This window comes from Acanthopagrus latus, chromosome 5 (assembly GCF_904848185.1).
Source record: "Acanthopagrus latus isolate v.2019 chromosome 5, fAcaLat1.1, whole genome shotgun sequence".
NCBI lineage: Eukaryota > Metazoa > Chordata > Actinopteri > Spariformes > Sparidae > Acanthopagrus > Acanthopagrus latus.
Genome location: NC_051043.1, coordinates 6,232,041 through 6,245,398, shown reverse-complemented (window position 1 = coordinate 6,245,398; position 13,358 = coordinate 6,232,041). Strand labels below are relative to the sequence as shown.

The 13,358-nt window shown below is 41.6% G+C and overlaps 1 protein-coding gene across 3 annotated transcripts in view; it reads left to right on the top strand.

Moving 5' to 3' along the window:
- Nucleotides 1-2,982, top strand: part of mfsd3 (major facilitator superfamily domain containing 3) — a 34,040-nt gene extending 31,058 nt beyond the window's left edge. For 2 of the 3 annotated variants that reach the window (XM_037098688.1, XM_037098687.1), the window contains exon 6: nucleotides 42-2,982. In XM_037098688.1, coding sequence (XP_036954583.1) covers nucleotides 42-248 — 207 coding nt within the window. In that variant the 3' untranslated portion in view covers nucleotides 249-2,982. The remainder of the gene's footprint in view (nucleotides 1-41) is intronic. The other variant, XR_005075157.1, reaches the window with a different exon arrangement.
- Nucleotides 2,983-13,358: the final 10,376 nt, after the last annotated feature.

The following is a 13,358-nucleotide window of genomic DNA, read 5'->3' as shown; positions in this document are numbered from 1 at the left end:
TCCCCTCATTCCACCTCTCCACTCCTTCCTCTCACCATCAGGCGACTCACTACAGTTTCCTGGCGACTCTGGAGGTGCTGGGCAAGCTGACGTTCAGCGCTCTGGCCGGAGGCGTAGTGGATTGGTTCGGTTTCCAAGTTGCCTTCCTCTTCTTCCTCACGCTCTCCGCTGGGACGGCCCTGCATGTGTGGACGGCTACATTCACTGGTGCTCTCAGGGAACACCAGCTCAAAGAACAGCCTAAGTGAGATCAGGATCAGGGTGAACAGTCCTGATACGGGGCGTCTGCTGGTGCTGATAATGAGTTAAACCATCCGTATTCAGACTGAAAAGTCCTTGGATCGCATTAAATGTTAGCACTCATGACTTTAGCATATCTTTTCAGTAAAGAAATTTTTGAATAAGTTTCTTGTTCGGCCATTTTTAAGGAGAAATCAGCCATGCAGTTAAGTACTATACTCTGTTACAGAGTGTGTTTTTTGTCAAATCACTGGCAAAACTGGCCTTATGTTTTATTTATTTTGCATTGGAAATGTCTGGAAAAGTCATAATATTTACACCAGTGTAAGGAACGTTTGCATATGCTCTTAAAGAAAGGATGAGTATTGTTGTATTGGGTTTGGGAAATATAATCCAAGTCGTTTGTATCATCTGAGCCATTTTAATGTTTTAATGAGCCAGCAATAAGAGCTGTAGCCAAAAGCAATATCGCTTCTTTGTGATGCTTGTTCCATGATATGGTATTGTATAAGAATATGTTAGTCATTCTCCTGAGTTCTATGGTTTACAGTTAATCTCTACTACCTCGTATCAGCTCTGTATGGTACGATACACAGGAGGTGAAAGTACAGTAGCTGCACCAAGTAGAAGATACATTCATTGCAACACACATTGACTAGGTTATCTAAGCCACAGTTAGCCAAAGTAGGTTAGTTACTGCACAAATTTCATTTTAGAAAAGGTAATAAAAAATACACTTCAACTGTTGAATAATGAGCATTTGTTCTGTTGAATTAATTTCCGGTTGGGAACAGGATACCCTGAGCCTAAACCTGAGCCTTACAAACTGCATGGTGCCATGTTGTCTCAGTTTTTCAGTTGAAGATTCAGACCTGTCAATAAACTCTGAAAACAACTTTATAAAACCTGAAAGACCAATAGATAATATTCACATGGTGGCCATTTTCCTCTGATGTAACACTCAGGGTGGGAAGCTCAAATGTCTTACTGCTGTGTTGCAGATTGTTCTATAAACATAGGGAATCTGACAAATTTCTGTCATTTCACTGCTGCTCTGATAGGGTTGCCGTGGTGATGCAGTTGTCCCACCAACTAATAAGCTCCTGACGACAGAGGTATAACCAGGCACACTAGGCTCCTTACAAAAAAAAATACACCCAGGATCTGTGTTAGTTTGATTAAACCATTACATTTTCTGCTGCACATTAAAAGCTTTTAACTGACATAATACAGGTTGACTTTTATATGATGTAGTCTAGTCACAGGGAATGCAATGAGTTTGGCAGCAGAGTGGTAGTTTCTACTTCACCTGCTTCCAAGTTGTGTGGAGAAGAAATAAAGTCTATAAAGGTCTAAAAGCTCCAGCAGCACTTGCAGTATAGTTATAGCACTGTAGTATGTACAACATTATCATTAACTATATTACCAGGTTCCCTATTAAAATTGGATATAAATCCAAAATATTGTCTGCTTTTGCATTTTGCCTTGACAACAAGACCTTCGCCATTGTCTTGTTGATCAACTCCTCTTACTCTTGTCACGTCAAAGGTGAAATGTGACTCCTGTTACTCTGCGCTGCAACTCTGCTGCTGGCGCTGCTGCTGTACAGAGGGGAAACCTTCTGCTCATAAACGTTTGTGAAAAAGCAAAACAGTGATGGGGTGGTGGGTAAGTAATGTAATCGGTGTAAGCCCGAACAACGTGTAACACCAACTGCCACAGCAAGACTACCCGCTTATTGGAGAGCACCTGTCGAGACAATGGAAAGTGCAAATCTGGAGGGACAGTTTGCCTCATTTCAAAGTGATTTATTAGCTTCTATTAACGTTCAGCCATTAAGCATTCAGCCACTTCCTAGCTAACATTAACATTTGATAGTGTTACACAAGTCAAGAGGAAAGGCATAACTAATTTAAAATATCAAGGCACATCTTGGGCACATTTATTTGAGCTTGGGTTTGAAACACACAGTGATGTTAGTTGGGAAAAGGTTAAATGCTAACGTTGGCTGATGGGTTATCAAATATGTTGTTTTATCTTAACTATGGCCCATGTCCCTCCAAATTTTCACTGACATCTTTTTGGTTGCTCATCAATCATCCAGGTGATTTTACACCTCAAACCTCTTGAAGTTTGCAAACTCTCTTGGCTTCATGCACCGCTAGGCAGCTTTCACAGGATTGAACGCAGCTCCGATAGTGTAACCAGATTTTACATTTTTGTATCCCAGGTCAAACCAACTAAGTTTATACAGCAGTGTAACGTTAACCCGCTTCGCACCCGAGCATGACATTTGAAGAAAATGGCCACCGTGTGAGTATGGTCTATACCACTGGCAATGGCTGCGACCATTGTTTCACTTAACTTGTTTAAACATTACATATATGTACTATAAAAACATACTGTAACTCTCCATGGTACTGTATACTACATAAAATAATTTTCTCCAAGCTTAAGATATGAATGAAGCAGCAAGGTAGAATGTTCTTTTCTTTTCACCAGGCTCTGTAGGAGAATGTATTAATAGAAAATAAGTCTTAATTGTGTCGGCAGGAGACGAGGATAGATTGAATGACATAACGGCATTAACCTCAGCCAAACTAAAAAGCTGAGTCAATTGCTGTCACCCACACCATGATAAATAAAGGGATGCTATACCACATCATCACTGGTTCATCCATGTAGCCAGATCCTCTGTCATGAGATTTGCACAAAAAATAAAGCTGCTGAGTGAATGTTCCAGTTTTGTGTTTTTGTTGTGTGTGACCAGACTTGAACACATGTTGGACCCTGGGGGGGGGGGGAGCTCCTGTGAGGCCTTTGAGTGCGCTCCCACCTTTGAAAATCCACCGCTGTTCCGAACACAACAGTAGCTCTCCGCAGCAAACTGGCTGAGGGCTACAGGAGTGAATAGGGCCCGTGTCACAGGATCCACAACCCATAGAGCCCTAATGACACAACAAATGCTGTGAAGGAGGATTAGACCGGCTTACACGGCCCCTCAATACACCTCCACTTTACACTTTCTCACCCGGCCTCATTATATGGGCGTACTGTTTGTGCAGCAGGGGAGAGTGGGAAGGTTCGAGGAGAGGGGCTTATGTTTTATCCTCTCGCCATTGTCAGAGAAGGGCGAGCGTTGAGAGCCATAGGCCTGTTTGGTCTGATGTCTTTTTAAGAGTCACATGAAACCACAAGCCAATGTAAACGAATGAGCGCTTTATGTGAGCGAGGAGGGTTGTTTTTTCTCAACGGTCTGAGATCCTGTAAATCATCAAGGAGAGACACCCTCAGCTACTTTGTTCAGAGTTACATTAGACTGTACAAGCATACAGTTCACCAGCTAAATAGAGCTGAATTTGTCTAGACGCCACTTGAATCTGAAACGTGGACACTGATACTCGTATTTCCGCTGTTTTTCCGAGCATTTTAAAGATCCAGTGTGTAGGATTCAGTGGCATTTAGCAGTGACATCGAAGAATGCAACCAACAGAACATCCCACATCTCATTCAAATATGGCGCCAGATCGGCTCAGTTCAGTTTCAGCTTTCAGGTGTTACTTCCTCGTTAGGCAGTCTGTTAAATATGCATAAATTGGAAATACACAAGTAATACATAAAATAGTAAAAACTGAACTGAAGAACAGTATTTACAGTACAAAGTTAAAAATTAAGTCATTTTCAACTTAAAATGAACAGTGTCAATTAAAAAGTTTGTAAGTTTGTTAGTTTTTTCTTGTGGTTTTGAGGTCTCTACGTCTCTACATCACACCAAAACATTTTTGAATTTCAGAAAGTCAACGACAACACAGTCTTTCAAACATTGGGACTGTTTGTTTTAAGAAAAGTATTTCTAATACAACACAAAACCAAAGGAGAAATGTGTAAACTGCAGGAGCATTATTTGCTAACTCTGTTTTAAAGCCTGTGTGCAGACGGGGCAGGGGGTAGTGAGGAAAGGTAGATGACTGGTCTGGATCCTACAGCGCTGATGAGAGTGAGACCTCCCACTGTGGTTGCCAGATTGGCAGAAACCCCCCGTGGAGAGAGTGCGTGTCTCGGGGGCGACCTCCCTGCCGCCACTGTAGTGATAGATTGGTGGATTTGATGTTGCCTTACATGTCGGCGATTGACTTTGTGGAGTAATAACAGTCACGGGAATTGCATAAGACTTGTTGCCAAGCCCGGGAGAAGCCGTCTCACTCTTCCGGGCATGTGAGGCACAAAAATAAAAGTGTTGTTATCACAGCACAGGGATCACGCAATTATTCAGTGATTACTTTGATATAATTAAAGTAATATCAGTGCACATGTCATGTTCACGCGTGAATTCCTGAGATGTTATCATCAGAGTCAGATTCCCCGCATAGAAGGCTAAGGACGGGTAATCTTTTATGTCAACAGCTATTCAGTTTCATTAACAATCAGGCCGGAGCACAAGTCTGGTCACACCACCAACTTTATACCCGTATCAGACAGGAGGCCCCACTAAAGGATCGGCTCGCTCATTCACCGCGTGCCAAGGCTGATCCGCTAATCACAACGTCACCAGATGCGCAACAATGCCACCCAAACAATAGGAAACACAGAAATAATAAGGCAGAGTTTATGAGCTATAAGAAAAGGGAGAGAAAGTTCACTCACAGTTGCATCTCTCGGTCGGTAGAGTTACCTCTGGGGAGAGAGGGAGGGAATGCAACATGTTTTAATCTCAGCAAACAAAGGTGTTGTATCGCTTTTTTCCCTCTATTGTCTCCGAGTGCCCCGGGAGGAAAGAGGTGTTGGCTTTTTGCGCTGCTTTTGTCCTGTGGCTGACAGAATGGCCTTCTGGGAAACCTGAGTGGGCAGGTGGAGGAGCGGTGAGCAGCATCGGGTGACACGGTGTTTCCTCCACCGGTGTTTACTTTTTGTTTATTTGCAGAATGAGAGACATGGACACCTCTCTCTCTCTCTCTCTCTCTCTCTCTCTCTCTCTCTCTCTCTCTCTCTCTCCCTTCCTTCTCTCACCTAAGCTCTCTTCTCGTCCTTCCCACCGCTTTGTCCTCTGCCTTTGTTTTCCTTCCACTGTTTTCTAAACTAACTTCATCACAGGCTGTGCTTGTTTGTGATGATGCTGCAGGACACTTTTTATGGGAAAAAAACCCACAAAGATTTTAGACTTCGCTGTCATTTGTCTTTGGGTGAAAACAGTATCCAAGAAAATGCTCTGCTATCTGATTTGATAAAAAAAAGAGAAAACCTGAACAATTCAGAATTGAAGCTAATTTTGAGAGTAAAATTAATATTTCCAGATACCCGACAGCTCATGTACAAACTTATTAAAGGTGCTGTGTGTAAGAACTCCACTCCAGACAAACAAAGAAGAAGAAAAAGAAGAAGAACCATTGCAGTTCAGCATCAATAAAACCCGAGCCCGCAGGAAGAGCACCAGCCTTGAAGCCAACTTTCGCACGGGCCAAACAGTGTGATCGCAACATCACGTGATGCACTGGGGCCCAAAAAGACTCCGTCGCTTAAGCTTACGCTGTGAAAGAAGAAGCTATAAAACACTAGATTCATTTTCCATTCCATGTGCCCCACAATAGGAAGTTCTGGGTAGTTCTATAACCACGAGCTCGAGCTTTTTTTGGCTTCATGCGCCACTGAGCAGCTTTCCTAGGAATGAACAGGGCTCCGCCTCCGACACTGTATCCAGGTTTTATCAGGACGTCCTTGATGCAGCGTCAGGACAGCACTACTTCTTCATTCCTTCATGTTGGACTCAGGGTACATGGACACTACAGGGACTCACTATCACCTCTTGAGGTACAAAGTGCTATTAAGTGACAGGACAGCCCAAAGCTGTTTGCTTTTCTGCAACAGAATACAACCCTGATTTAAAAAAAAAAAAAGGTGGGTAGAACGTTTGTTATGCTTGTGAACGACTAAGCCTTTTGAAGACGCTTCTTCATGTCCAGTCACGATGCTGTCACCTGCTACCTATGGACCTGTTTTTCTGTGGAATGTTCTGAACAAGTGTTTTTTAGAGCTTCCCACAACTTTCCCACATTCTTTTGTTGCTCCTGTCCAACTAGTTTGAAACAAGTCGCCGGCATAAAAGTCAGACAACACACATATTAAAAAAAAACAAACAAACAATGATATTGATGAGGTAAAACACTGAATATAACTTCTAATTGAGTATATGTACAAAAAGAAAAAACAAAAATTGATTATTGCGTGGTTTTACTCATGTTTTACACAGCCTTCAAACTTTTCTTTCAGCTGGATTGCACATAGATGTATTTAATATAACATCCTTATTTCCACAATTCTGTTGATAATTTTAGTTCAGTTACTGAATGTTTTAATCCAACATTTGCAGATAGTTCTTTAAATCCCAGTGTGAAGATTTTGGATTACTTATTTCTTTTAATTTGTTACTGTAAATATGTTTCAGTAGCCAAAATGCAAGTTTTAATCTTTAGTCAATCAGCCTAATATCAAGAATAATGAACACGAGCAGCTTCAAAATTCATGCTCCATAAATGCTTCATTCTGACTAATTATTCCACACCTATAGTAATACATTACACCACAGTAAACTGCCTTCACATGTGAGTTTTTCTTTTTACTGACAAGCTTACCAAACTTGAAATATTTTTATAATGTTGAAAGGAAACCAAACTGTAAAGACAAAACCTGGATCAATGATTGTGGTATTCTGGTCATATAACTACAGTATATACGGCATCACAGTGGTCTAAGCGTAGTAATAATAAGCCTATTCACATTCAAACACACAAGCAAAAATAGAAAGTCGGACAAAGAGAGGGTAATTGCAATGAGATGTCCAGTGATTTCAGAGAATGAGCAGCGGGTCATTTCTCATAATGCTGCAAAGCGTCATTATTAAGTCAGCTAAAGATGCACTCACCAGCACATATTCAGATGAACAGATCAGATGAACATTTACAAGGTTTATCGAGGTGTGTTGTTCAAATGTGCAGTGGCTGGTACAGATGGGCTACACAATCTGAAGAGAAGACTGATGACGGTCGTGTCTCCCAATATCTACACCGGTGAAATACATAAGTATTATTACCCCCAAAACATCAGCGAACATTTTTCTGCAAAACTTCAAGTACATTTGGCTGATGACACTTATAAAACCTTTCACTTAAGTAAGGTTTGAAAGCAACTGTTCCACTGATTTTTCACATGTGACTGCAGCAGGGAAAGATGAAGAGGAGAGGAAACCAGAGACATGGCTGACCAGGATCTAAGGAGGACGTACAGGAAAGAGAGGCAGCCTTAATGCAGGATGGACAGAGGAGCAGTGAGGGTTCAGTTTGCTGTTAGCTAAGACACAACGACCGGGCCGTAACTCTAGCCCCAGGAGAGGCGAGCGTTGGTGTATTTTCTTCCATTGCAGGCCGGCAGATATCTTTACCTGGTGACAACACACACCTGTGTGTAGATCACATGACCTGATGGCCACTGTGGGAACTGGCAGTGAGGTGTACTCAGTCAGCCTGTTTGCAGAGTTAAAGATCTAAGTGGAAGAAGTCGGGGAGGTAAAGTTGGCAGGAAACCTGCTGAGCTGAATCATTAAAGTTTATTTGCTGTGTTTCTGTGCATTCGTCAACCCAATCGCCAGAGTAAATGTCAACTAAGTATACTTCTGCAAAACCACAGATAAGTTAAAACTCAAAATTCTTTATGAAGCAGCTAGATTTTGTTTGTTTAGGTATTTCTCTCAAAGCATTAATACATACTGTTGTAGCAAAGAATACCTGCTTTGGCCCAACTTTTCATGATTAGTTTTGGTCACCACCTAAAGGCTAAAGATTGTCCCACTTACCGTGAAAGAAGACGGTTTGATCGCCACAAATACAGCTTAGATATCCTCCGATTGGCAGTGCTGTGGCTTGTAATAACGACACCGTCTTCCCTCCACCACCGGATATGAAAGTCAGCTAAAAAGCATATACTGTGAACGTAACACACCACGTTTGGTACAAATGTCAACCACATTTCTGTGTTTTGCAGGAACATTAGCTGCTAACATTATACCCAGGGTGTGTGGGCTGACGTTTGTCTTGTTTTATCTCGAGTTAGATGTGTTTCATGTCACAAATGCTCCTTGAAGGCTCTTTATTTGCCTGCGTCATGTTTTAAAAGTGAAAACATTTCTGACAAACGCACTGAATCTGCTAAATACATCCAGCACATGACCATTTATCTGCACTGTTATTTCAGGCTGTCTCATAATCATGTTTTGGAGAATTTTCTTTTGGGGAATTACCGGTATTTGAATACAGTTAATTTAAAAAAAAAAAAAAAAAAATCAAGCACATAATCCCCTGCACTTAATTTAGAAACAGTCATTTTTCCCATTTTGATGAGAGCCTGGGTAGAATATTCAATTAGTTTCTACTGAGATGCCATGAGTTCACCTAAACAGCTTCTGAGCAATAACCACAAGCCCGACCCCGCTGAATAACTTAACGTAAGAATAAATTGTATGTTCTGTACTCATTTCATTAATAATACACAACTAATTTTCATACAGGATCTCTGCTCCCTGCCAACATAATCATAGTTGTCTATTTTTAGGCTGAGGCTTGTAATTGGCATGAATATTCCAATGAGAGACAAAGAAGCGCGCGTTGGAGACGGCGGCGTAAACAGTGTGTGATTCACTTAGAAAACGAGAGAAGGAGGCAAAGAGAGACACTGAATTTCTCATGCGGGATCTTAAATGAGATGTGAGACGCACTGAGAGGAAATCTTTATCACTGCACTGTACTTTTGGGATGGAATCTGTGAGTCTGCAGTATCTGGATGTGTAAAGACCTTTTTTTTTTTTTGACAATTTAAAACATGAGGTCATTTTCCTGGCGTTCACATTCACAGGGTTATTTTAAGACCACAACTTAAGTAATCAATGAGTAAATCATCTGATAGCCAGCCTATTTTCCTCTTGTTTGGGCATCATGGTCATTCATTTGCTGCTTTTTATGTTTATAAAGAATTAAAATCATTCAAACACATTCCAACAATTACAGCAGTTTTTTCCCCTCCTTGCGCCTTTATACTTGACTACGCTTGACTTTGTTTTTCATCCAATCCACCACCGAGATCAGAGAAATCCATGCTGTTTATTACACTCATATATTATATTTCTAATTACCACTCAGAGGTTGATTTTGCTTTTCCCAGTTGCACACTAACAGAAAAATCTAATGCGATACGAAGATCAAGCCAGTTATAACAGTATAATAAAATCTGATATTGCACGCCAAGCAGCTTTTAGGTGGTGGGTAATTGAGAGGTGTAAGTGGGCAAGTGTGTGTGTGTGTGTGTGTGTGTGTGTGTGTGTGTGTGTGTGTGTGTGTGTGTGTGTGTGTGTGTGTGTGTGTGTGTGTGTTGCAAAAGATGTGTTACTCTGTGGAAAAGATCTCTTTTCACATTGCATCGGGGCACTTAGGGGACACGTTTCACTTCTTCATAAAACATCTTTTAATATCGTGATTAGATGTCCTCATTAGTTGTCTTGGGTTAGATCAATGTGGGTAAATGCTACTAGCAAGCTGGGAACATGCTCACATTTGTCAAGTCACAATAGGTTGCTAGGCTTCATTGTGATTCCACTAGACTACATTTTTTTAGGTCAAGAATGGTAACTGTACACCTTGACAGGTAAAAGTAAATAAATAAATGGAAATGTTTTTTTTTTTCAATCCGTACAGTTACTGAGGAAACTGAGTGCTAGCTAGGTTGCCAACTGACAGATGGAAGGCACATTAGCTCGGTCAATTAGGGTGCAGTAATTTTACAATTTATTCCCACCACTAGTGCACTATACACATATACATTTAAAACAAACGTTTATATATCAATATCAAATATATCAAATAATATCAAAAATATCAAACACGCATGGTGCACCACAGCGAATAAGCTACAGTGGATTCCACCTTTTCTCCGTTCCCCTCAAGGTCCATACTGTTAAGGCAACTTGGAGCAAATTCACATCTTACACTTTAACCCTATACATTTCTACATAAAACAAACAAACAAACATTGAAATGACCTTAAACACATGTGTGAAGAAGCATTTGCAGTGATGGGAGCTGCTCTGCGGTGAAACGGTCTCTGCTATCCAGTCCCCCAGTGATGGGCTGGGATGTGACAAGCTGCCAGCTCATATGGTGTTGAGCCTGAGTCACTTAGCTCTGCTCTGCCTCAGTCTCCAGGCTCAGACCCCTTCAGCCTATCCCCACTCTATCCCCCCTCACTGCCAGTCCCACCACACACCCCCATCCTCACCCTTCCTCTACCCCAGCCTCATTTGGACCATTAGGGCCAAGACAGGAGAAGCCTCGTTCTTTCGCACACACCCCACTTCTTCTCTTTCGTTTTCTGTCATCTATTTTCCGACGCCTTCCCTCCACTCGTCCATCTCAGTGCCCTCACATGCGGACAACCCGTCGGGACTAGTTGTTGACGGGGGAGTTAACAGCGCATTGTGATGGTGTTTAAAGGGTTCTGGCTCTATATGGCTGTCCTCTGGCTGGCTGAGTCCATGCCTCCTGGTGATGGAGCCTTTTTAGGTCATTTTATCCATCCCTCCATCCCTCCATCCCTCCATCCCTCCATCCCTCCGTCCATCCGTCAATCTGTCCATCCATCCGTCTATCTATGATCATCAATTTCTTTGCTCAGTAATAACAAGTAAAAAGAAAAAAAACTGTTTTTAACCATTCACTGAGGAGTTCTTGTTGGCAGACTGGATCCTATCATATTCCAGGCCTATATTGTGTTCAGTATGTCCTGGGAAATTCATTCTTTGGCAAACTTTGGCAGAGAACAAACTCTATTGTTTCTTAGAGTGCAGTCACACAAGACAGACTCATATTTCTCTTAATCCCGTATCAGACTATCTGTGGTATGAAACTGAGGCTTTGAATTAATGGGAAATGTCAAATTTGTCATGCTGGTATCACTAACAAAAGTTTCTGAGATCCTGTGTAACAATGGACTGAGACGACGAGCTGTAAGTCAGTGTACGGTGTTCATTCCTACTGTCGTACAGTATCGTTGCAGAAGAGTGCTAACTTCTGTTTTATGTAATGGATCATTTCACAAGTTTTTCAGGAAAAAAAGCTATGCAATCTGAGAAAAAGATCTGAAATTATTACTTTAGTCACATAAAAGAAGTTACTGAGTTACAAACAAGGAGACTATCAAACAGGCAACTACAGCCTGAGTTGGTGTTACAAAATGTGTAAGCCTGATACACTGGATATTTTTAAGGAGAGCTGGGGGCCTTTCCAGCCATGTTAATGGTAACTAAGACCAGATATATGGAGTGGAAGTTGAGCAATATCCAGTCGTGTTTGTGGTGACAGAAGAACCCGGGATAATTCCAGCGGTGTTTGTGGTGTCCAAAAAAGGTATCTTAAGCCAAAACATGATGTTTTCCTAACCCTGGCCAATTTTCACATTTTTGTGGAATTCTTTAGTCGGAAGTGAACCCTTCCAATAAATAATTTCATTAAAGATTACAGATTGATCAGTGACACTAAGCTACAGACTATGACACTGTTCTTACGCCTCTAGTGTCAGTTCTGCCCTAGAAGGGTTAACATTATTATAAATATGCAACATCAGGTTGGACTTGGGCTCAAAAACATTTCAGAAAAAAATTACATTTTGGGTCAAAGGCGCACTTTGTAAGTTGTGTCCAGAATTTTAGCTTAAACTATTCAAGAGAGTGTGAAGAAACAAAACAACAGCTATGATATTAACTGCTGTATTGCAGAGATGTCTGCTGAGGTGCTATCTTCAATAGCCCCCGTTCTTTCACCTGAGATATAAATGCCTGCTGTCAGCGTAATGATTGAAAAAAAAAAAAATAAACTCACAAAATGTCAAGAAATACACTTACACTTACTTCAATTTAGTAAACAGAAAAATACTACAATACACCCTCTGAAGTCAAGTTCCTCTCTTCTACTAAACTAACATGAGTGTAACTGCCTCCTGATCTCACTGTTTAAAATCCTTTTAAAAGAAATAAAGCTCTCCAAAACAGTCTCTGGTTTTGTCTTTTCTCAATCATCTCTGGTTTGGTTGAAGTGACTCTTGTCTTCACAAAGTAAGATGCCAAAATATTCCAGCTCTCCAAAAAAAATCCAGGGCCACGGGCTCCAGGGTCAATCGAGCTCTGAGCTAACGGCAGCTAGCTACAGCCAAGTATAGTTATCAAAGAGCAGAAACTGTCGGTTACTCCTGTGATATGCTGCCCCCTGTGTTTTCATAGCCACCTTCCAAATCTGGCCATGTACTTCAATTACATGGTAAAAGCCTGCGTGGTCTCACAACGCTGTTGTTTAAATGATGAAATAAGAGTGCAGGCTTAGTTTTTTTAAGGGAATATGAGACAATCTCACAATTCCCAATTACCTGGCAGTTTCCAAAAAATGAGTGTGTGTGTGTGTGTGTGTGTGTGTGTGTGTGTGTGTGTGTGTGTGTGTGTGTGTGTGTGTGTGTGTGTGTGTGTGTGTGTGTGTGTGCATACAATGGGTGTGTTGATGTGGAGAAAACACGAAGTGACGAGGTGATGGAGCGAAGAGGAGAGGAAGGGTGGAGATCCATGGAGGAAGGGAGGAGAGGATGAGCGGACCAGAGGACAGAGGGGGAGATACAGGACCATTACTACACTGTTTGACATCATCAGGGATTCAGCCTCGGGCCAGAGCAGCTAATGGGGGTCTCTCTCTCTCTCTCTCTCTCTCTCTCTCTCTCTCTCTCTCTCTCTCTCTCTCACTAACACACACACACAACAATCACATTCAAAATGCACACTACATGTACAGATATGAATTCATGCACGCTTCAGTGCTCGGAGCTGTACAACATGTGAATACACATGTGCAGAAGCTATGCACGCAGACAGCTGAGCTGCCATGCCCAATCCAATAAGGTTTCCACATGGAGTTTAAAATACCAAAAAAGCTGAATCTATACTTCCTGTTGCTACCTCAGACTGCATCTACATTTCGGCGCAAAGCCGTACTGTGCATATTGTTTTGTTTCGTTGCATTCGAATGTACAGCGACGGTGCTATA